General features: G+C 34.4%; 1 protein-coding gene across 1 annotated transcript in view; it reads left to right on the top strand.

The window, feature by feature from the left end:
- Window positions 1-336: 336 nt before the first annotated feature.
- LOC134528098 (DNA-directed RNA polymerase III subunit RPC1) overlaps window positions 337-22,515 on the top strand; it is an 88,243-nt gene continuing 66,064 nt past the window's right edge. Inside the window, exons 1-8 of the mRNA XM_063361360.1 lie at window positions 337-493; window positions 3,753-3,888; window positions 6,667-6,816; window positions 12,022-12,271; window positions 14,908-15,148; window positions 16,086-16,263; window positions 18,345-18,482; window positions 22,122-22,319. Coding sequence (XP_063217430.1) covers window positions 450-493; window positions 3,753-3,888; window positions 6,667-6,816; window positions 12,022-12,271; window positions 14,908-15,148; window positions 16,086-16,263; window positions 18,345-18,482; window positions 22,122-22,319 — 1,335 coding nt within the window. The 5' untranslated portion in view covers window positions 337-449. The remainder of the gene's footprint in view (window positions 494-3,752; window positions 3,889-6,666; window positions 6,817-12,021; window positions 12,272-14,907; window positions 15,149-16,085; window positions 16,264-18,344; window positions 18,483-22,121; window positions 22,320-22,515) is intronic.

Below are 22,515 nucleotides of genomic sequence, written 5' to 3'. Positions count from 1 at the left end.
CGAGGCATAACAGCCTGAAGGAGCCGGGGAGACACTTTTGTCGACGTTAATATTTGTCTTTTTGTCGTCGTGTTTAAATATAGAATATTTTTTTCTTTAACTGTAAGTCCTTATAGTTTTGTTGATTGTGTAAATTTGTTCCGATTATGATTACATTATTGTAATACAAATATATGGACAGTAAATTCAATTTGCGACGATAGTAAGTTTTGAAAAAAATGAGAGATAATCTGTGCCGAGCGTTCTTCAGGCCAAGTCGCTATGTTCGCTGTAGTCAGCTTTCACTTGCGTTCGCCATACCAAAAGACTTCCGTTTCATTTTTTTATTCTACAACATTTGCATATAGTCTCTTTGGTTACAAGTAGGGTTAAGTTTGGTTAGAGCGTAGAATTGAACTCTTAAATTTAAAAGACTTTAAAACTCTTTACAAACTGCTAGTTATTAAACAATGGTTAAAGAACAATACAGGGAAACTAACTTGGCTCGAAAAATGTGAGTTGGGTTGTCGAATTTTTTTTTTTAAATCTGCTTGTAGGCCTAGAAACAATTGTTAAAAGTCTACTCGTAATCTCCAAAATTATTGAAACCTTTTCATGACTACTTCCGTCCCTTAAAATTTAACCACCACTTGCTTTGTCCTTTCCTTCATTGACATTGTTTTTTTTTTGTTAGGTAACTGGTGTATATTTCAGATTTTATAATGTGAAACAGTATAAAATAAAATAAAATAAAATAAAATAATAAAAACGTTCGTTTCCTGCTATGGAGTGGGGTGGTACTGTGAGACTTTAACTTTTATCCTGGAGAATCTGGGTTGGAGTTCCTGTTCTGGTTATTTGTGGTTTTGCATGGTTTCCCGAAATCTCCAGTGGACAAATGCTAGGATGGTTTCTTACTATAAGCTATGGTAGATTCCTGTTTGTGTAAATCTGCCTTGAGTGATACCATCCCTAATGAAGTTTTTGTTGACAAAGAATCAATGGCCAAATAAATTAATATTTCTGCAATGTTCGTAGCTGAAAAGAATCTGGCACACCTTGTGCCATCCCTGATAATCGCTTCTGCTTCCAGTTATATTTTTGTTGTTGTTAATGTCTCTAAATATAACCTTTCTGCAGTATCTTCACAGCCTGCTGCAACTTGTGTAGTTTCCTGACCATTTGAAAGGTCTGCTTCGAAAAGCTACTTCTCGTATTAAGGGGCCCACCTAGTCTGATGTGTATTTGTGTTAGTGCATGTATTTGTGTTAGTGAGGAAGAATGATAAGTTCCATGCTCAGTTCAGTACCTATTGCCTCTAATCTAAAGCTCTGAACTGGCACGTAGTCCATTTTTGCTCTTCACAATACAGTTAAAAAATGAAAACCAGAAACAGAACTACTCATCCACCTTCACCATAGCCTTAAGTGCTTTTCATAACCATACACCACTTGGATATCTTAAGTAGTTTTCGAAGTGTGTTTTTTTTTAAAGAGGCTCTACACATTGGGGCCATAAGCACCATAACTCATAAGTTATAACCAACATGGATTTCCTTAGAGTGCCCACCTATCCTTACACATGTCATATTGTCGTAGCCCCGATATCACCCTCGTGATGTGGGTTGCGTCGTATTCTCAGGGAGGCTTCAGGCCTCGTGGCGGGAGAAATTAACACTATCCGAGCTACAATGATGTTTCGACAGTTTGACCACAGGTATTTATTGAGCCCTTTGCGTAATCTAGGTACATAGGCAATCCGCGGCACAACACCCGTCCCTCCGCGGAGTGGGGCTCGGCTGCACGTGTTTGGGGGTTGGGCAGGCGCAAAGTGCGGACTGCACTCCCTGGTTCCGTATGCGATTGATGAACGGTCTCTGCCCCTTCCCTATGATAGCAAGAAACCAATTAAGTTGGAACGCCGTCGCCGGCGACGTAAAGTCCGTCCCGTTGCGGCACGCACGTGTCCGCCGATGCGCGCAATGTCCCGCCTCAAAGAAACAAGAAAATACTTATTTACAATTAAATTAGTTACAATGGCGACCGATAGCGTAACGCCCGTGAACGTGAAAGTCCCGATCGCCCGGATCCAATCTCACCAGTCGTGGCTCACGTCTCGCTGCCGCAGTCGTCTCGCCGTGCGACCGCCTTCCTCGGCCGCCAGATGACTACTGCCCCCTCCTGCCGCGTCTCTGCCTCTCCGCCCCTCATCCCCCCTCACTTCAAGACACGTGCAGCGCTCGGAGTGATTCCGGGTGTTGGCCTCGGCTTCGTCGCCCGGTTACAGCAATTAACATACTTTAGAAAAACATAATTATAATGACAAAAGTTCACGAAAAAATTATAATATATATAAATAATAAAAATGACACATTATTAAATATAAAGTATGTTTCACACAAGACACATTCACTGCACGGGGCAGGGGAGGTTTAGGGGTTGGCGCAGCATAACGGACATTATGAGCAGGGGAGACACTTGGGTCGACGTCATTATATCTCCTTGCACTGTGCTGCATCCTACTAGCAAACCTTTGTCAACAAGTGAGTCCAAAATCAAAAACTGAAACATATTAACTTTACTTCTGACATGAAAATTGCAGTATATCCTTAGTTTTTACAAGAATGCAGCAGAGCTTAACTCTTAGCAAAGTTTTTCCATCGTACACTTTTTTAATACTAATAGTTCTCATTATTTTCATTTTATTGTAGTGGAGGTTTTATTGTAGATTAATAACCCAGGTTAGGTTTTTTTAGTTAAAATTGTTGCACAATAAACCAAGGATTCAGGTGTGAATCAAATGGGACCAGTGTAGATCTAGAATTTGCAGGTACAGCTCAAGAGGAGATGTGTAATTATTTCCTAAAGTGTCATAATTAATTAATAATTACTGCATGCATGACTAAAAAAAACATATTCTGACTACTAATAAATACTTATAATGAAGGACAAATCATGCTTTTTTTTACATGTAATAAAAATCATTTTATATTCACAATTTAAATTATTTCTTTAATATAAAAAAAATTGTATGTAGTGTTTAAAAAAAGTACGAAGACGGTTTTTTTCCCAACCTCCGATAGGCTATAAAAAAAAGGCATACATAAGTATAACATAATTTTATCATCTTCATCATAAGTACACCAGAGTCTCACTTATTTTTATACATAATCGCCAAAATGATCAAGGAATTTATCATATTGTAACACAAGTTTCTCGATGCCTTCTCCGAAGAAATTAGCCGCCAATGAATAGGGATAACAGGGCCAGTGCTTGGATACCTCTCTCCCTCATAATGCCGCTGTGAGGCGGATGGACTAATTGCGCGGCGCACTGGCTGAAGGCATTGAGAAGCTTGTGTAACGATATGACAAATGCCTCGATTGTTTTGGTAATTATGTAGAAAAATAATTAAGAACCTGCTAATATTTTGGTAGTAAAATTATTTTAAAGCACATTGGAGTCTGAAAAAAAAGCCCTTGTATGTTAAGTGAATGAATAGGTAGCAAAGCAAAAATAAGTTTTCCATATATTTTACCTTGTCATACTTTATCTAATTGTTGAAATAAATCTGACAAATTTTTCCTACAAAATCTTAATTATATGTCCATGCAGTAGCAGAAATTAATATTAAGTACTAGTTCTATTTTGTGGGTTAGTGTCCATAATTAATGTTGAATGGATACCATTGTTTCTATAATTTTCTCCACGTAGAAACGGACACGTCAGTAGATAGTGCTAAATTAATCCATCGTGTTTTTCCTCTTCCTGCAGCTCTCACATTTGTTTCGGACTCGACAGTCCACAGCAGATCCAGCAACAGGCCCACATCCACGTGGTGGCAAAGACCCTGTATGGCCAGGACACGCAGCGCACACCAGTGCCGTATGGCGTCTTGGACCGGCGAATGGTGAGGCTTTTTGGGTGGATTGCGCCAGTGTTAAAGAATTGTGAAACGTTGCAAAACTTTGCTTAGCAAATTTATTTTTAAAATGTTGATCGAGAAAGCTGGCACAGCTGTAAATCATCAAATTTGGTTTTGTCGATGGTGTCCGTGAGATATCGCCAGACAGACGCTGTAGTGTGTCCTTACCTAAGGTTATGATCAGTTTTGACAGCAAATTAATTTGCTAGTTATTAATGACGGGTCTTTTTCTTAAAGCTGAATCTCAAATTTGATTATCGGTGTAGAAAGAACCAGAATGTAGAGATCAAGTCAGGAATGAAATGATATATAAGCTAAAAAATCAATTAAAATTTTTAGGAAATATTTCTGATATATATATGTAAAATTACATATATGTACAGTGTGGTCCTGCTAATCTGTACCATGCTCTTCCGGACATCCTGATATCTGAACAGGATTAAAATTAAACAGGTTTAATTTTCTCAATCTCACATCAATTCGTAGGTCTACATATACAGGAGGTTTGTTAAAAGGACAAACAAACCTTTTTTGAGAGATTGGGGAAGTCATTGGCTTAAGTTATTACCGTTAGACCTCATGTCGTAAATTTTACGGTAATGGATATATGAATTTTTTAAAGATTTTGTTGAAAATTACCCAAAATTTCTTTGTTCAACTAGTTGTCATTCGATGGTCTCAACGTGCGGTCACGTCGAAGAGTGTCGGGATATCTGGTCGGGGCCAGGCCGAGTTTTAACCTTTTTTATTAGGACTGTTTTAAATAGAAGTATGGCCCCAGACGTTGGCGTCGGCCCAGGGTGACCGTGATCACCCCTCGGGACAAGGTGAAGGATTTCAGTTAATGCTGTTTTTTAATCGAGTGAAAGAATTAATGTGAAAATGAAGTTAGCTGTAACTGTATGTAAGTTGTAATATATACTTTTTTTTTTTTAACGAATACTAAAAACAAATACTGTTTAAAAAACTCTTTTATTTTAAAAAACAACTAAATACAAACTTTTATCGTAAAGGAATTATTCATCCTCAATGTTGGCAAAAAAGACGAACCTAAAAACAAAACTGTGAAGTCATTGTATATTAATATCATAAACTTTTCAAGTGATTCAAATGTGTTGTTACTAGTCTGGGTTGCTTAGCCGGGCTAGCCTGGAATGTAACAAGGTGTAAGATGTTTTTACAAAGTGACAGTTCAGACCTCACAAAAAATAGTTTGTCAAATTTTAATTGAAATGAATCAAAATATTTTATATTTATTGTTAAATTATAAATAATAAAGAATTTCATTTTACAATAATTTAGTAGCTTTACACAGTGCCTTGAACATGAAAACATCAATTAAAATAATATTTTCTACAAACATAAAACATAATCACAGGTTTATAGCAAAGCACATCACTTAACCTTTTCACGGATTCATGTTTACTTCCTGTGATCATAGTTTAAATACCATCTTGAACACTGTTGTTTTAATTTTCAATTAGTTTAAAGCTGTTTCTCACAAAGTCTTTTAACAAAAGAAGGGATTTATGTTTTATAATATCTGGAAAAAGAGCAAAACATAGTTTTAGAGTGCACACCTACTGCTGTATAAGATGTGACTAGCTTTAAGTCTGGAAAATGATTGAGCAATGATAAAAAAAGAAATAGAAAAATAATCCTGGTATCAGTTAACAGTTTACATAGTATGTTATGAGAATGACTGTGGCAGGCATGCATATGTAATCTGTTAACATCTGATGCAGATGAGATAGTGAACAACATTAGTCATAAGTCGAGTAGTTGAAGAAAAGCTGCCATTTAGGGCCACATCTACCCGGGCACACATACCATGTGCAGAGTTTCAGGAAAAACAACACAATTTCAAAACTACTTAAGATATCCGAGTGGGGTTGGTTTACGAAAAGCATTTAAGAATTTGCTGAGGGCCAAAAAGTACCTACTATTGATTTCGGATTAAGTTTTTTAACTGAATTTTTAGAAGAGTCAAAATGGCTAAAGGGTGTGTTTTCAGAGTAATTTTTTAGCGTAAAGCAACCAGTACAGATTCTTGAAAGCACTTAAGGGACTTACATTACATGTTTTTCTTCATTTCTCTGCCATATAATGGTAATGTCCTATGGAAGGCAATAAGACTTCATGTCTAAATTGGTCTTAAATTAAATAATGGCCCTTAAAAGTCCTTAAATTTCCCCAAGAATCCTTAAAAACACATTAACAAAGACTGGTAATGTGCAAAGAATGGATAAACACAATTATTTTAATGTTATTTTGTTTTTAACTTGCAGCAAAAATTAATTTTTGTATGTTCAATACAACTAGCAAATTTAAAGCCACAGGATTAATTTTTTACATTAAAAATTTTGGAATATTTTTTTTTGTATTTTGTAGCTCATCGTTAAACTTAAAAAGGTGTATTTTACAATCTCGCTTTGAACTTATACAGTAAAAATAATTAGTGATAGACTCTATGCTTGGGTTAGATATGTGTTCCAGGGATAGTTCTAGACATAAGGGGCTTATATTTAATAATTAAACTAACCCACAACAAATTTTTTTTGTTCATTAACTAGTATTTAACTTTTTTTATTTTTTGGAGGTATTGAATACTAAAGAGGTCATGGTTTTTAAGGATTTTATTAGCTCATCCTTGGTACTAGCAATTCTTGATCTAGTAAAATGTGGTAGGTCAGCTGGTGACTGTTCAGTAATGGTAGAGGGGGACAAGTTAATATAAGGTAGAAATTGTGTGTTGTGCTTCAGGGCACGAACCAGAAAGATGCCAACTGCGCAACGTGCGGCAAGGGTCTGAACGACTGTATTGGTCACTACGGCTACATCGATCTCGAGCTGCCCGTCTTCCACGTCGGTTACTTCCGCTCCGTGATCACGATCCTCCAGACTATTTGCAAGGTGAGTAATTGAGCCAGTATAGATTTGTGCTGGTGTGAATGAATTGTATGTAGGTATGTTAAAAGTAGCTACTGATTTTAAGATAAGGCAAATGAACAAAATAAATTTTATCATCATTGGAATTAATACTGGGTCGTTTGCGAAAGTATTAAAATATTACGAGGTTTTTTTTTAAACATAGTTGAAGGATTATTAAATAGGTTAGTTTGTTGATTTAAAACTTTTCATAGCAATCACCATTTTCTAGATTGTGTAATAATACATGACTTTTAATCATGTTATAAAATTAATTTTTTTTTAATTTGTATTAATGATTTTAAATGAGGCTGGCTGAAGTTAACCTAACCTTTTGCTTTGGTTGTGACATGCAAAACCTAACCACTAGATTTTCGCAGAGGTAATTGCTTGTAACAAAAGTGAAAGGGGTGGTTACATACAGTAAAATCATTGTTAAAATATATAATTTCGTGATAACATGTACCATAATAGTAATATAATGGTACATAACTATGGCACTGTACCATAATGTACCATAATTTTGCTATAATGCAAAGAAAATTAAGGAAAATAATATTGCTTATACAAAAAAATCTGGTGGGAATTTCACGCTTCCCTGCTGGAAAATAACATAGTATCAACTCCAGATGAGGAAAAAAAAATTATATGGTTTATTTATTTCAGTTTCAATCAGTGGCTATTTGTAAAAAAAAAATTGGTTGTCTGTAAAGTCTGTTTACGGACGATAGTTTAACGTGACATCATAACAAAACATTGATGAAATGATTGATCCAGAAGAAAAGGAAATATCATATTCGGCCTGAGACTGGTAATAGGTTTTTGCAACCAAACCATTTAGGCATTAAAAATATTATATTCTTTGAGGAAGAATTTTTTTTTAAATTTTTCTATCTTTTGTATGATAAAATCTACCTGTGGATACTTTTATGAATAAAATTGAATCAATTTTATTGAATTATCACTATTTTGTATGGATACAAAGAAGGAGTGAAATGAAATGTACAATTTAATTAATAAATTTACTTTTATTTGCATTCATTAATTCAAATATATTTATTACTTTTGAAATGTTGCGTGCACCGTATTTATTTTTACAAGTACAAAAAAAATTTCGCAGTTGCCGAGTTTCAAACCGATAACCTTTGAATTGAAAGTCATCCACGCTAACCACGCGGCCACGAGACCATATTGAGAAAAATTGTTTCAGATCGTATAAATTGATAATATTCCACGCACAATATTTGTTTCAATTTCTTTTAACTAGCGTATTCTTTGTTGGACTTGAAATATTTACACGCTCGTGGGCTCATAACTATAATACGGTGTGTCATTTAGTTGATCAAATAATAACTCAGGACAAATAATTACCAATGTCAAACTAAAGCGTGAAAAGTATCATACCAGCAATAAATATTTAGTTACACAGCTAAAACAATACTCATACAACACTGTTTAAATATACTGATTTACACTAGTAATAAAAATAATACGTACTTGTAAGAACGCCATTTCCTTGCAAATATACTCCCGTGGCGCGGTGCACAACAATAACCTCGGTTTTCCGCCATGTGCCAGCCAAGATCTCTGTACCGTCCGCAACATACCAGAGAGATTTCACGCATTCGTACAATGAGCAAACAGGACATGTCCGTAGTGGGACATCCGTAGTGGGACAATTTTTCGTGCGTGCAGCCAGCGTTCATCAATTTATTAGACGTCACGTCAAAAATATATGTATGAGTGATTGAATGACTGAGAGCTTAACTACTTGTAGGCATCTGGGTCATTGGAGACAATGAAGGGTGATGAGTAAATGATGGGAGTATTGGGGAAAAGAGTAGGTGTGGGAAATATGGGTACTCTGAAAGAACCATGGAAGTATTTGTCTATGGAGTGGGTGTCTGTTCTGAAGTTGAAGTCAGCTGTTTAGCAAAACAAACCATATACATAAAAATGCTAACATGCTAGCATGTGTGGAATGGCTTGGAAGGAACTTGCTAGGCAGAAACATAAAAATGCCATCATGTTGTGCGCATTGTTTAACTAACATGATAACACATCTGCAAGGAATTAGCATGAAATTTCATTATAGCCCAAAGTATTTTTGCTATCCATAAATGAAAAGGGAATGAGAGGTTTTTATCATTTTGACTTAAAGTACTAACACTGCAAAGATTTCACACACCCTCTCCCTTCCTACCTCCATGGAAAGAACCCACTCACCGGCTCACACAACATACGAGAAATTTGGGCTTGAACTCGCTGGGAATCCAGCCCAGGTTGCATTGGTGGGAGGTGTCGTTGTAAAGACGAGTATCGAAGGTACTGTAGAGGAAGCTTAGCTTCGATAGGGAAGTTCAGGTAACGAGGTTCCTAACATAGCAGTGGGTTCCTATCATTTTCATAATGATTTACTGCTCATAGATTAATGGCACTCATGCTGGCAATTTACTTTGAATCATCAATAAGCTCATGAATCCTGCTTGCGGACACCCGAAGGATTTGATATTAACAAGGATATAGACGTGCAAAAATTTGACTAAGTGAATCAATCAGAGCTCTTTTTAATATTCAATTTGACTTCGGCAGAAAATTTGCTAATTGTTTTATTTGAAGCTTTAGTTTTTATGCAAAGTTTTGCGTCCGATGTGAAGCTAGGCGTTTGTCGAGAAGCCATTACACATGGACGCCTAAGATTTTCTCCGAAAAATATTTAGTTTTATTTTTGTTGCATATGTTTAGCACAAATTAAGTTGGTTACTTAAAAAAAAAAAAAAAGTGACACTGAGGTTAGTATTATGAGTATTAATACTATGCATGATTAATTTGTAATTTCTTATTGAATGGTGACATATATAAGGCCCAATCAATTAATCACTTAATAAGTTCAAACATTAAAATATTATTATTTTTTACTTCAATCCAGTATTTTATAAAATAAATGTAATACAGCTTTTATGAGAACAATTATCAGAAATCACTTTAACTTTGCAAATATTTTAAACATTCAATTTGATATTCGCTTCACGTCAAAAAACTAGTATTGGCATAGGCCTACAAGGATACCTGTATCACCTCTTTGCATTTGCCTATTCGTAATAACTGATCTAAGTCTGACACGTAAGTTTGTAATTTTATGTGTGTTACTGTAAATACAAATTTAAATGATGTTAATTGATTTTTATGTGTTCACAGTATTAACATTTGTAGTTCTACTTAGTTTTAAGGCTCGGATCACATGCCATGTTGGTTATTAGTTTTCTCCTTTTTTATTATTTAAGGACTAGACCTATACATTTTTAATAACTCTCTTTCGTTTTATGTTAACTTGAAAATTTTGTCATCGAATTATAACGGTTCGTTATATACAAAAAATAAAAAGATGCTAAGCGCCAATTGTAGTTTTTGTTTTATTTTTCAAAATAGAATGTTGCACAGACGAATCCGATCACTTTAATAACTACATATTTTGTGAGAAGCCGCTGAACGCGCCCTCCTGGTGCAGCGATCGACAGACGACTAACTGGATCATGGCACTGGTTCCTCCACGCAGGAAGGACAGTCACATGACCTCACCGACCAATCACATACACTCTTCATTCACACTAACAATTACAAGCCAATCAGAACACAGAACATATCCACTGAAAACCATTTTCATACATAGAAACAGGGGATTCACTTTCTCCTTCTCTCTCCAACACCGTGAGAGAGTAGTTCTCCTCCAGTTTCCACGCAGTGACGAGATATCGTTACAGTCTCTCTCTTACTGGGGAATCACTGTTTCATTCTCACTTGCACTTACAGGCCTCTTATGCCTCTCTCTTACTACACATCACCCCAGACACAGTCCCTTGTTCTAGAATCATTATGCAACATCTGCATTCTAATAAAAACGTAATATATAATTATAATACAATTATCAAATTTAAATAAATAATAGAAAAAACTCATTACACATAATATTAGGTAACTATAAGTAGCAAAACAAAATTGAAAGGATGGCAGAAGAAACATGATTATTAAATAATTATAAATTTAGAATAAAATATACTGGCAACCTAACCCATTCATAGTAACACTTTTATTAGTATAAAAGGCTTGTATACTGCAATGCTACAGGATATTAATTTCAACCCTAGTCTTGTCACAGGTGCATGATGATGTAGAAACCATAGGCACAAAGGGATCTTAGATCATAAAATGTATTGAACAAAACCTTAGGAATAAAAATAAACAAAGGTTTAAATTTAATTTATAATTATCAAAAGGGGACGGAGCACTGAAGCTACGGCACCCTCTCGCGGGAGTCTGTGATGTGCCATTCAAACACACGTCACGCAACACACACACACACGTACGTATCGGCAGTGCAAATGCCAGGGAGGAGTGGTTAGGGCTGACATGGGACTGCAAAATGAGCGGAGTCTGGCCAGGCTTAAGGGGGCGAAGCCCTGGTTGACGTCAATTTGTCACAATTTTTTATTATTTTTTATTGCAAAAAGTATATTTACTAACGTGAACAAATCTCATTCTTTAACTTTGTAAAAAAAAAAATTGATAATTTTAACACATGCAAAACACAGAAAAAATTAACTAAAAATATCATTACTTCTTTTTTGTAACAAAAAGAAAAAAATATTTTTATTTAAAGAATATCGGAACAACCACAGGCTCTAGCACACACAGCAGTCTGGATACTGACTGTCGACTGATGAGACTCACTCCCCTCACCCTGCCTGCCTGCCTGCCTACCATAATGAAAGTAACCTTAGCGCGCAATAAAAACAAAATTTTATGCTGTTGATGTTGAGTCCTAAAAGTACCGAAAAAACCAGGAATAGATTTTAAATTCCTGGTTCTTTTTATTATATCAAAAGTATCGAGAATTTCAAGTACTTTGACTGGAATTTACCGGTTCTGAACCCTATTGTGTAATTTAAAGTATTTATCAGTAACATTATTTGAAGCATTTGAATGACGAACCCTAGTTACCACATTGTGGCCATAAGTAAACTACTGCTATTTAGTTAATTTGAGGTATACTTAATTTAGTTTTTTTCCTGATTGTTAGGCTTTAAACACTTAGAGGATGATGATGATGATGAGCATAGATGATTTCAGGTTAAATACCAAATTGAATTTTACAGTGCTAACTCCTTAGTTTATCTGAAATGCTTATTCCAGACATGTTCTCACGTGCTGCTGTCGAGCAAGGATCGCAAGCCGTTCAGACTAAAGGTAATGAACCCTTCTCTGCCGTACCTGGTGCGCAAGGCCCTTCGCAAGCAGATCATCGACAAGGCCAAGAAGGTGTCTCTGTGCCCTCACTGCGGAGAGCTGAACGGCGTGGTGAAGAAGTGCGGCCTGTTGAAGATTGTGCACGACAAGTATCGCTCCAAGAACTCCACGGATCCTGTCGTGACCGAGCAGATAGGTAAGTATGGTTCTGTGTGATCGTAGATGTACGGCTTACCACGTTTGTGCCGGTTTAGAATTCTGCCAGATTATCAAATGCCAACAGAGTTTTTGACAGGAATACCAAAGAAAAGTTAATATATAGTACATTGATATATAAAATGAATTCAGGATTCCAGCAGACAGGAAAAATCTAAAAAAATGGCGAAAACCCAGGGAAGTGTAAATGTGTCTTCGAAACCTGGAAAACACAGGGAAATCGACAGAATATAAATACAAATGAGTATCTATATTTATTCATACTTATTAGTATTTTTATTTCTTAAAACTGATTATATACTAATTAATACAAAATACTTAGGTATATATCTACAGTGTTTCGCCCGAGTCCAATCAGTAATGTATTGTTTCAAAGTTTGATCAAAGGAATTTATTATTTTTCTTTTTCAGTATTATAGTGTTGGTTATGTAGCGTTGATATTATAACATTGCAAACTGCATTTTAGGCATTTTATAGTGAATTTTATTTTTGTTTTATGTTTGTAATTGGTATTGTAGAATATGTTTTTTTTTGTCACATGCCCACCTACAGTAGAGGAACTTTTACGTTGGGCACGACACATGCATGCATAAGACATTGTGGTGACTGCAAGTATGTGGGCACTATAGTCACCAAGGGCAGGCAGGCACCACCTGAAGGGAAGCACCACAATTGGCCGACGTATGCAGGCAGCCGTCACCAAATACTTGCAGGGATCATAAAAAATACAAACAAACACTAAAATAGGGAAACATAATAAAAAATCAAAAGACAAACACAATTACAATTATTACTTAAAGTAACATAGAAGAAAAGTATAAATATTAACATAAAATTTACACTTAATATAACACAAGGTAATGAAAGATTATAGCATGAACTGAATACTAGGTAAATAATTATAAATAGATTGGATACTATAATAATTACTGAACATAAGACTAATATGGATTAAGATTAAAATTATTAGAATTTAGTAAAACAGTGTCAGGAGCCTAGTTATTGTTTTTATTGAAATTGGTGATTAATGTATTTATAGTATAGTAGTATCATTATTGTTTTTACTAAGGTACATATAAAGGAGTGAAGATGATTTTTAAACTGAGGAACCTTAAGCCCTGTATTTTCAAGAAAGTATTTACATTTAAGCATAGATCTGTTACAATTACAAACAAAATCTATATACAAATAAAATTGGACGTGTGTGTTCCTATATATCATTCTGCAGCCAAAACTACACATTACAAACGAATGGTGTTGGTGTGTGGTAATGATGGTCTATAGCTATGAGGGTCTAAAAGATAAGGGATGCACGTGCTTCAGTTGATTTTTCATAAGAAAAAAGTGTATTAATAAAGGAAAAAAGTAGAAAGTGAAAAGTGAAGTGTGAAAAGTAAAAATGAATAAAGAAATGTAAAAATATAAAAATAATGCCATAGCATAAGAAAGAATTTTCCTTAATATTCTAGAACAGTCTAGGAGTGGCTGGTGATGGCTTCTGAGACTATGTGAGGCGAAATGTGACGCACATGCTTTGTTAAGTTTTCATAAGAAAAAGTGTACGAATAAAATTATTTGTGTATGCACCAGGATACAAAACATCCAATGTAGTGTATAAGAATTTATTTTAATAAAATTATTTAGTGTGTGAAAGATTTTTGTGTATGCTTATTATGTAAGATATTAATGTACTAAAAAGAAAGAAAAAAAGAGCTCCTGTAACTAAATACATGTGATAGAAGTGGAACTTCTCTGGTAATTCAAACATTGACATTTTGCTGTTCACTCTCGTACTGCCTGCAGGCTCTTCAAGCATTTGACTAAAAGTGTTTCGGTATCATTTATTCTTGAGCAGTTCCTGCTTTGGTTGCCTTACTTCACATTTTACTTCAGATACTTCCGAGCTAGAAACAATTAACATTATCTTGAGAATCAAATTTTCACTTTTGAGTTCATCACAAGAGTAATTAGTTAATCCAATTTTAAGTATTCCATGATGATTTCCTTAATTATTCTCGGTTCCTTAATAACATTAGGGAACAGTGTAAAACCAATTCATGTAACAGTCTTGAATTAATTCAAGAGTGATTTCAGCATTATCGGACAAAATAAACCCCAGAAAATCAGGTTGTTCGACAATCAATATTAATGATAACTAACATCTGATAAAATAAAACGAAATGCAATTTGTACATGGATATTGTAAATGTACGAGGAGTGTCCGCACACACGTTCACTGGCCACGGACGTACGGCTGCTAATGACTCACAACTGCTACTGACTTATGGCCATTACCACTATTTTGCCAGACAGACTGGATAGACAGGGAAAACAGGGACACTCAGGTAAATTGACTGAAGTAAGAGTGTAGAAACCCAGAAGTTGTAATTCTATAGCTGTGGCAATCATGTGGGCAGTGCATTGGTCAACAAATGCCTGAATAAACCTGAAAAAATTTTCAATTCAAACAACATGATTAGTGCTGGATTATAGAGCACCAACTTAATTACCTATAAACTATATGTTTTTTTTTTTTTTTGGAAATGTGTAGCTGTAAAATTACACTAAGGATAATTGTTACCCTTGGAGTGTCACTGTTTTATTTATTTTTATAGCTGCATATAATGATGTTATCGAGTATAATCGGGAGCTAGAGTCGATGGTGAAAAATGGATTGGCACACATATTCAATCCACTGGAAGTGCTACACTTGTTTGAAAGAGTGCCTGAGGAGGATGTACCACTGCTGCTAATGAATCCCGCTTGTGGACACCCAAAGGATCTGATATTAACAAGGATACCTGTGCCACCTCTTTGCATTCGCCCATCCGTTATATCTGACTTGAAGTCTGGCACGTAAGTTAGTAATTTTGTGTGTATTTCCGTAAGAAATTAATTAAAATAACTCAAGTTTTTATATTTGCAGAGTATGTTTTTGTATTTCTACTTAATTTACCAATCTCACATGCCATATTGATTTTTTTAGTTTTTTGTTATATCTGTTATTTAGGGCTAGTCCTGTAAATTATTATTCATTATTAATCATGATGGCTCTCTTTTGTTGTATGTCGATTTCTAAATTTTGGCATCAGATATAAATTGTTTACTCGTACTTGGTGGTCACATGTCCTTGAAACCTTAAAAAGCTGAAATTGTACTTGAATTTTATGTCGTAAAATCTGAAAATGTGCTTGAATTTTGGAATGATCATTAAATTTGTGAAAATTGATTGTTTCATAAAGTTTTTTAATTTTTATCCATGGATTGAATAAATACCATACTCAGTCTATGTTTTGGTCTGAGCCACACGTCCGTGATAAGTGATAATTAAAATATCAATGTGTATGCAATGTGCGTTTCTTTGTTAAAGTTTCCAAACATATATTTGTCCTCATATTGCTGTGTTCTCAACTATAATTTGAATGATTTTCATCACTTCTTTTATTTACTGAAGCTCTAAAACACAATTTTGTTCCTTGAAATCCTGAAATGTCCTTGAATTTCTTAATCATATATTTGTTACCAGCCTGTCATAATGGCGACCACTTGCAAGAACTTTTACATCTCACCAGTAACACTTAGTAAATCTATAGTGTCATATTTTGCGACAAATCAACAAAAAAAAGAGAGCTACCATGATAAATTTACAAAAATAGCCCTTAAATAATTTTAAGAACACAAATACAAGATTGTGTACATTGTACACATTTACCAATTTTGGTATGTATTGCATTGTAGTCATAATTATAAGGCAAGCAGAGTATGTGTACATTAACTCATCAGTTTTTCACAGTAATGAAGATGACCTCACCATGAAGTTGATGGAGATTGTGCTGATAAATGACGTGATCATGGAAAGACGGCAGTCTGGTGGGAAGGTGCAGATGATTAACGAGGACTGGGACTTCCTGCAGCTTCATTGTGCACTGTACATTAACAGTGAGATGTCTGGTATCCCAATGCAGATGCAGGTAATCTTGTGTAAATATCACTAATGTATCGAGATGGCACTAACAAGTGAAAGGTGTGTATTCCGACATTCTGTGTTTAAGCTAGGGGTCTGCAAGTATTCAAAAAAAAATATTCATTATTCTTGAATAGTTAGATGTTTGATATTTGTGAATAATTTAATATTCAATATACATGAATAATTTTATATTCAATATTCAAAAATAATTTAATGCTTAATGTAAGTGAATATCAATTGAACATTTAAATTGTAACTTTTTTTTAAAATCATCTGTTCCCAATTAATACACTGTTCCCAATTAATACACAATTCCTAATTCACAAAAAATTAATTGAAAAAAAAAAAAACATATGAAGCTATGATGATTTAGTGGGAAATTGGGAGATGTTTGCAAAAAAATTATACATTTATTGTTATTCAATGTAACTGTTATGTAATTATGATTTTTTAAATTATTAATAATATTATATTATGTAAATATTTTCAGTTGGCTCAATAAAATAATTTTCAGACTTAATATTCTACTGATATAAGAAAATGTGTAGGTATTTTTTTTTTCTCTCTTTCATTTTGCACCTCTGTTATAGTTCCCTATATTTATCTCTCATTTCATATTACTGTATTTTGCATCAATTTATTTTGGACTACTGTTAATGTATATTAAAAAATGTTTGAAAAATATTCTATATTTGTGAATAATTTGATGATCAATTAGAAAATCGATTCAAATAAAAGAAACAGGATTTGTAGAAACCTAGTTTTGGCACTAGTTAAAATTCAGCATTAATTGAACCACTTGTGTTCAGATTTTTGCGGGTGAATTCCAGCTGTTGACCTTGGCTGCCGGCGTTGTTTGTTTGCTGAGAGTTTATCATTACTGTCAATTTTCATTTCAGTACAGATTTTCCTGGTTTCTAGCTGGTCACATTTCTCTTTTCACTTTTGATGTTCCTGTTAAAACTTTGTTGACATTCGCTAATCACGCAAAATCTCTAATGTGGCATGGACGTGGTCTCTAAGTGCCAAATTTTTGACTTTTCATTGTATTATAATTATAAGTTGTGCATCACAGCAGATTTATAATTCATTGTGCAGTGTTTAAAAAAATTGTTTTTTTCTTTTTTCTTTTTTTTAACATTGCTGCATATATCTGTGGGAAATAACAATATTTTATAGATTTTTGTTAATGGTTTGGATTAAAGCAATAAAATTAGGTAATATTTAAATACCCCACAGATTTTTTTTAGTGTTATTACTAAGAATTAAAAAAAAAAATAGATTCTTGATGCAGAAAATACTTGCAATAATATGTATATACTTTTAGGCTGCATGGTCTCCCTGAACCTGTACCTAATTAGATTTTAATTAATACTTACAAAATTAAAAATTAAATGAGCCGTTGATTATTTATAGACAAATTCCTTGCCATTTTTGTAAATTGTAGAAAAAAGCTCACATTTATATGTACAGTATGTATATAAATTTATATCAAAACCTAATCAGGTTATTTCTATTATTATTTTTTTAGAATTAAATTTTAGTGCTAATCCTATCACAGTAAATGTTGACTTTCTAATTCTTTTTTTTCATATTTACTATTAGAAAATAGTTTTTTATACAACACTTATAGTTTACAATAAAAACCTATAGTTTGCAATAAAACACATAGAGATTTTTACCTCAGTTTTGCGATGTTAAATAAAAAAAATATTTTAAGCCTAATAATACATGTAACATGATCAAGGTCAACTTGCATTATAAATTACTTATTTCAAGGTTAGCTTCTAGTGTATGATGGTTATATTATATTTGATATCATCTTATATTTTATGTCTTCAAATATTTGAGGTTGTGTTTATATTTTTGAAATTATATTAGTGAGAGGGTGGTGAAATATCGTCAGATATATTGCAGGTGGGAAGAGGGAAAATCCCATAGTGTCTCTGTAAATGAATATTCAGTCATTTTTGGATAATAATAGAATAATTTTTTCATCACATTTACATATTTTTTCCGGAATTACGACTTACTAGGAAATAATATATTGCATTGTATTACCATGCAGATGTGTGTATGTTTCAGCCTAAAAAGTCGGGGCGTGGTTTGGTGCAACGCTTGAAAGGCAAGCAAGGTCGCTTTCGAGGCAACTTATCGGGCAAGAGAGTGGACTTCTCCAGCCGAACTGTGATCTCTCCAGACCCCAACTTGCGTATTGAGCAGGTCAGCATTAGTTTACTTGTTTTATTTTTAATTTAAACTTTTTTTAATAATTTTGATATTATTGTAGATTTGTGAACAAATATAATTTACATTTGGTACAAATCAGTTAATTCATGCTCACTGGTAAAAATCAGAGGCAAATATTCCATGGAACCAAGGTAACATCGCTTTCTCCTACTTTCAGGAGGGATAAAATGTTAATTTTAGGGATGGGCCGTTCAAATCCTCGAATCCCACAGAATCTCCAGTATCGAAAGATTCAGGATTTGAGGAAAAAGGTTTTGCATTTGAAGAAAAATATTCCAAGAAAAATATTGGAGTAAAAATAGAAAAATTAAAAAATTGAACAATGCCAAAAGTTTACTTGGCTTATTTATGTTTATCTTTGTACTTATTTTAATACCGTCCCTCAATATTATTATTTTAATATATATGAATCTATTAAGAAAATTAAATACATAACATGTACTCATCTGGAAAATTTAGTTCATGAAACAAATATAATTGTAAAGGTTGCCATATTCAGGACCCAAAGATATGATAAAGCAGAAAATTACAAAAATTTTTGTAAAGTTTTTTTCAAAATTTGTCAACATTTTTTTGGAAAAACTAAGTTTAGCGTGGAACATAACTGTTTATGAGAGTATTTAAGATTTGGATTTGAGAACATTGGGATTCAACCCATCACTAGTATATTTATTTATATTTTGAATCTGTTTTTGAACTACATTATTTCATTATAATAACTAGTTTTCAAACAACATACTGTATTTTTGAAACACATTTTTCTCTCTGCTCTTTGTAATACTACGGTATTATCAGACTAACTGAAACTGTTTGTTATTGTTTTACGTTCGTTCGAGGTTAATTCCGCTTCCCGGACTTTCGGCAGTGTTTTGTTTTGTTTCTCGCATGGCGGCACGCGCAGCTCTTGCTGCGTCGTCATGACAACTGCTGATGTAAATAAATCGCGCGGCTTTGGAACAGCTTCGACGAGCCTATGCTTGTGTTAAAGTGACGTGTAATTGGCCTACGTAAAAAGGACGCGTACGGGTCACGGCCGTGATTGGCGGATTTCAATTAACAATACATTTAATCAAGAGAGAAGAAGATAGGAGTGAAAATGACGCCATTTAATGCGTGGTGAAGTTAATTCCCTCGGGGAATATTTATACGTGGCGATGTTATTTTTGGCGTTCGCAGTGTGAAAATTACGTCTACATCAAGAGAAATTGTCAGAGCCGCCCTGACATTGAATGCTAATGTCAGGCATTTAATTTCCGTGAGTTGCGACGGATTTTCTGGACGATCATAATCGTCCAGCTATAAGGTATGGCCGGCGTTGTCCTTGTGTAAGGACACCAACGCAATTTTACCATTAACCGCAATAAACATTGTGCAGACAAGTTTTAATCTATTACTAAATTACGTGAACATTGACTTTTCGGCAAAGATCGGTAACTTAATTACGATTTGCAAATTAACCACACACAGGACCAGAAGTCCTGCAGCTAGGAATCTCGTGCTCGAGCAAACCGGACCAACCCCAAACTTTTTACGTTTTGAACACTTCAAGGCATTCAATACATTTTATTTATTTTTGTTTAAGAGTCATATTGTCTACGAGAAACCCATAGACTGGACTAATTTAGTTATTTCATATTTGTTTTTGGTGATACCATGACTCGAGGTTTCTCATGCTGAAATGTTTAATTAAATAAAATAATTATTATAATTTTTGGTTAAAAATATTATTTTTAATTTCACATGTTGTATTCCTCTGGCGCCCTGAAATTAATTCCTGCATTAGAGTTGAAACGTATGTTAAAGAAAATATTAATTTATTCAAGTATTTGTTTGTGTACATCTTGAATGTTGTATCGATTTTCTGTTGCCCGCTTCTTATATTGAAACTCACAAATCTGCTATCTTTCAAGATTTCTGCTCATACCTGAAGCCAGCAGGTGGCGGGACTGCTCTTGCTTCCTTCACACCAACAGTAAATGTGTTTTCATTATAAATTAATCTGTTGCTAAAGAATGGTGTGTTGTATGACAGTGACTATATAACAACTACATTAGACTCCCGATTATCCGCGGCAAGGGCTCCACTGATAAATGAAAACAAGATTAAAGCAATGTCGAAAATAAACTGTTTGGTTAAAAAATCTAGATAAACTCTATAAGGTTGTACGTGTTAGAATGGCATCAATCAACTCGCATAAACAGCTGTGTTCCACATCAAATTTTGTTTTTCCAAATAATGTTACGAAATTTCGAGACAAACTTTATAAACAGCAGAATTTTGTTGTTTTGCACAAATAAACACTGTAAGGTTGTATGAAAGTGTTAGATGTAGATTACAGAAAAAGTTGCAGTACATATTACTAAAACATAGCTGTGTTTTACGTCACAGTGTTTTAGGTCTAGCTGGTTGATAATTTTAAATTTTTGTTGAATGTCAAGTACCACTCGTTTGCGTTTATTAGCCATTACTGTCTAAAGATCACAACAGAAATATTACTTCTGCGTTGCAACTGCTGCCTTGAAACTACATTTGCTTGAGTCATAGTCACATTGTGCCAGCACGAACCTGAGCGCGGTTCTTAAGGGAACGTGGAACACAAGCGTGCACGGCCTACAGGGTACATTTTTAATTTGGTCTTAGCAGTTCATGACGCATATTAACACTTGCTGACTATGTGTGCACTATGTTTGGCAGCATTTTTTGTCTTGAATCACAGCATAAAATGCTCTTTCATATCAGTAGTTCACAAAAATAAAAAATAATTAGTCAAAAAATATTTTTGTGTTTATGGTTTATTGAAGTGAAATAGGGCACAGTTAACTCACGAACCGAATAACCTGCACCCGGATAATCGGGAGATTACTGTAATTATATCAAATGTCTTTTAAGATCCTTAGCATGCAAGGTGGGCTGTTGAAATGTGGTGAAAAATGCAAACTCACCCCTCGGCAGGTCTAGGCTGCGCGGATTGTAGAGAGCAAGGGAACTGATGGTGGGCTTTGCTTCCTCCAGCCATCCAAGCAATGGAGGGGAAGTCAGGGTAGAACATAGTCCACGAGGAGGGAGGGGAGCATTGTATGCTGGCAGGAAGGACCCTCCATTGCTGCTGTTGGAAAATTTGTTGACTAAATATTTTGGTTGTTAAACAGTGAAAGATAAAGATCTTTAATTTTAAGAATTAGACAACTCCAGGCATAATGCAAATTTTTACTGATGGTAAATTGAATAGCAGGGATTTCTAAAGTCAGTATAAAGTTAATTTTTGCAGCACTCACAAATTTTTGGTAACAAAAATTCAATTTATTTAGTGGGTTATGTTTAATGTTCATTAAAAGGGAGGGGACATTAATTGTGTTGATACATATAAGAGTTTGCTATTGTGGTGTTGTTGAATTCTGGCAAATATATACTGTGCTTCCTGTATTCTAGCAGGTTATATTTCAGATTTTTACTTTTTTCCTGTTTTATAAACCAGAAAAAGTGTTAATCTGACATGGCCATGGTCCAGAACGTTCCGTACTTAAGACTTCTCGCTGTATTGTATGATGTAATTGCTGCTGAAAGCTGCTGAAAGCAGAATTTAAACCCCAGTGTTATTTGTTAATTGTTTAGGTTGGTGTTCCTGTGCACGTTGCCAAGATCTTGACGTATCCGGAGAGAGTGAACAAAGCCAACCTGAGCTTGATGCAGAAGTTGGTCAAAAACGGTCCAGACGTTCACCCGGGGGCCAACTTCATTGAGCAGAGAGGCGTCAAGTTCAAGAAATATTTGCGCTTCTGTAACAGGAATAAAGTGGCACAAGAACTAAAGGTACTTCAAATTTTACTTTTCATCATTTTATAAATCATTGTTTAATGTTGTGGCCTGCTTCCTGAAACTAAAGTATTATTTCGAAATGTTTGATATTACAAATCAAAATTTGCAGACATTTATTTTTATTTAGCTAATAAAATGTGTGTTTTATAATTATTAAGGGCGTATGTCCCGTTCCAGGTCATGATTTTAG

The sequence above is a fragment of the Bacillus rossius genome, chromosome 1 (genome assembly GCF_032445375.1).
Source record: "Bacillus rossius redtenbacheri isolate Brsri chromosome 1, Brsri_v3, whole genome shotgun sequence".
NCBI classification, from domain to species: Eukaryota; Metazoa; Arthropoda; class Insecta; order Phasmatodea; family Bacillidae; genus Bacillus; species Bacillus rossius.
The sequence above is the reverse complement of the archived record's forward strand: the minus strand, read 5'-3'. Positions and strand labels throughout refer to the sequence as shown.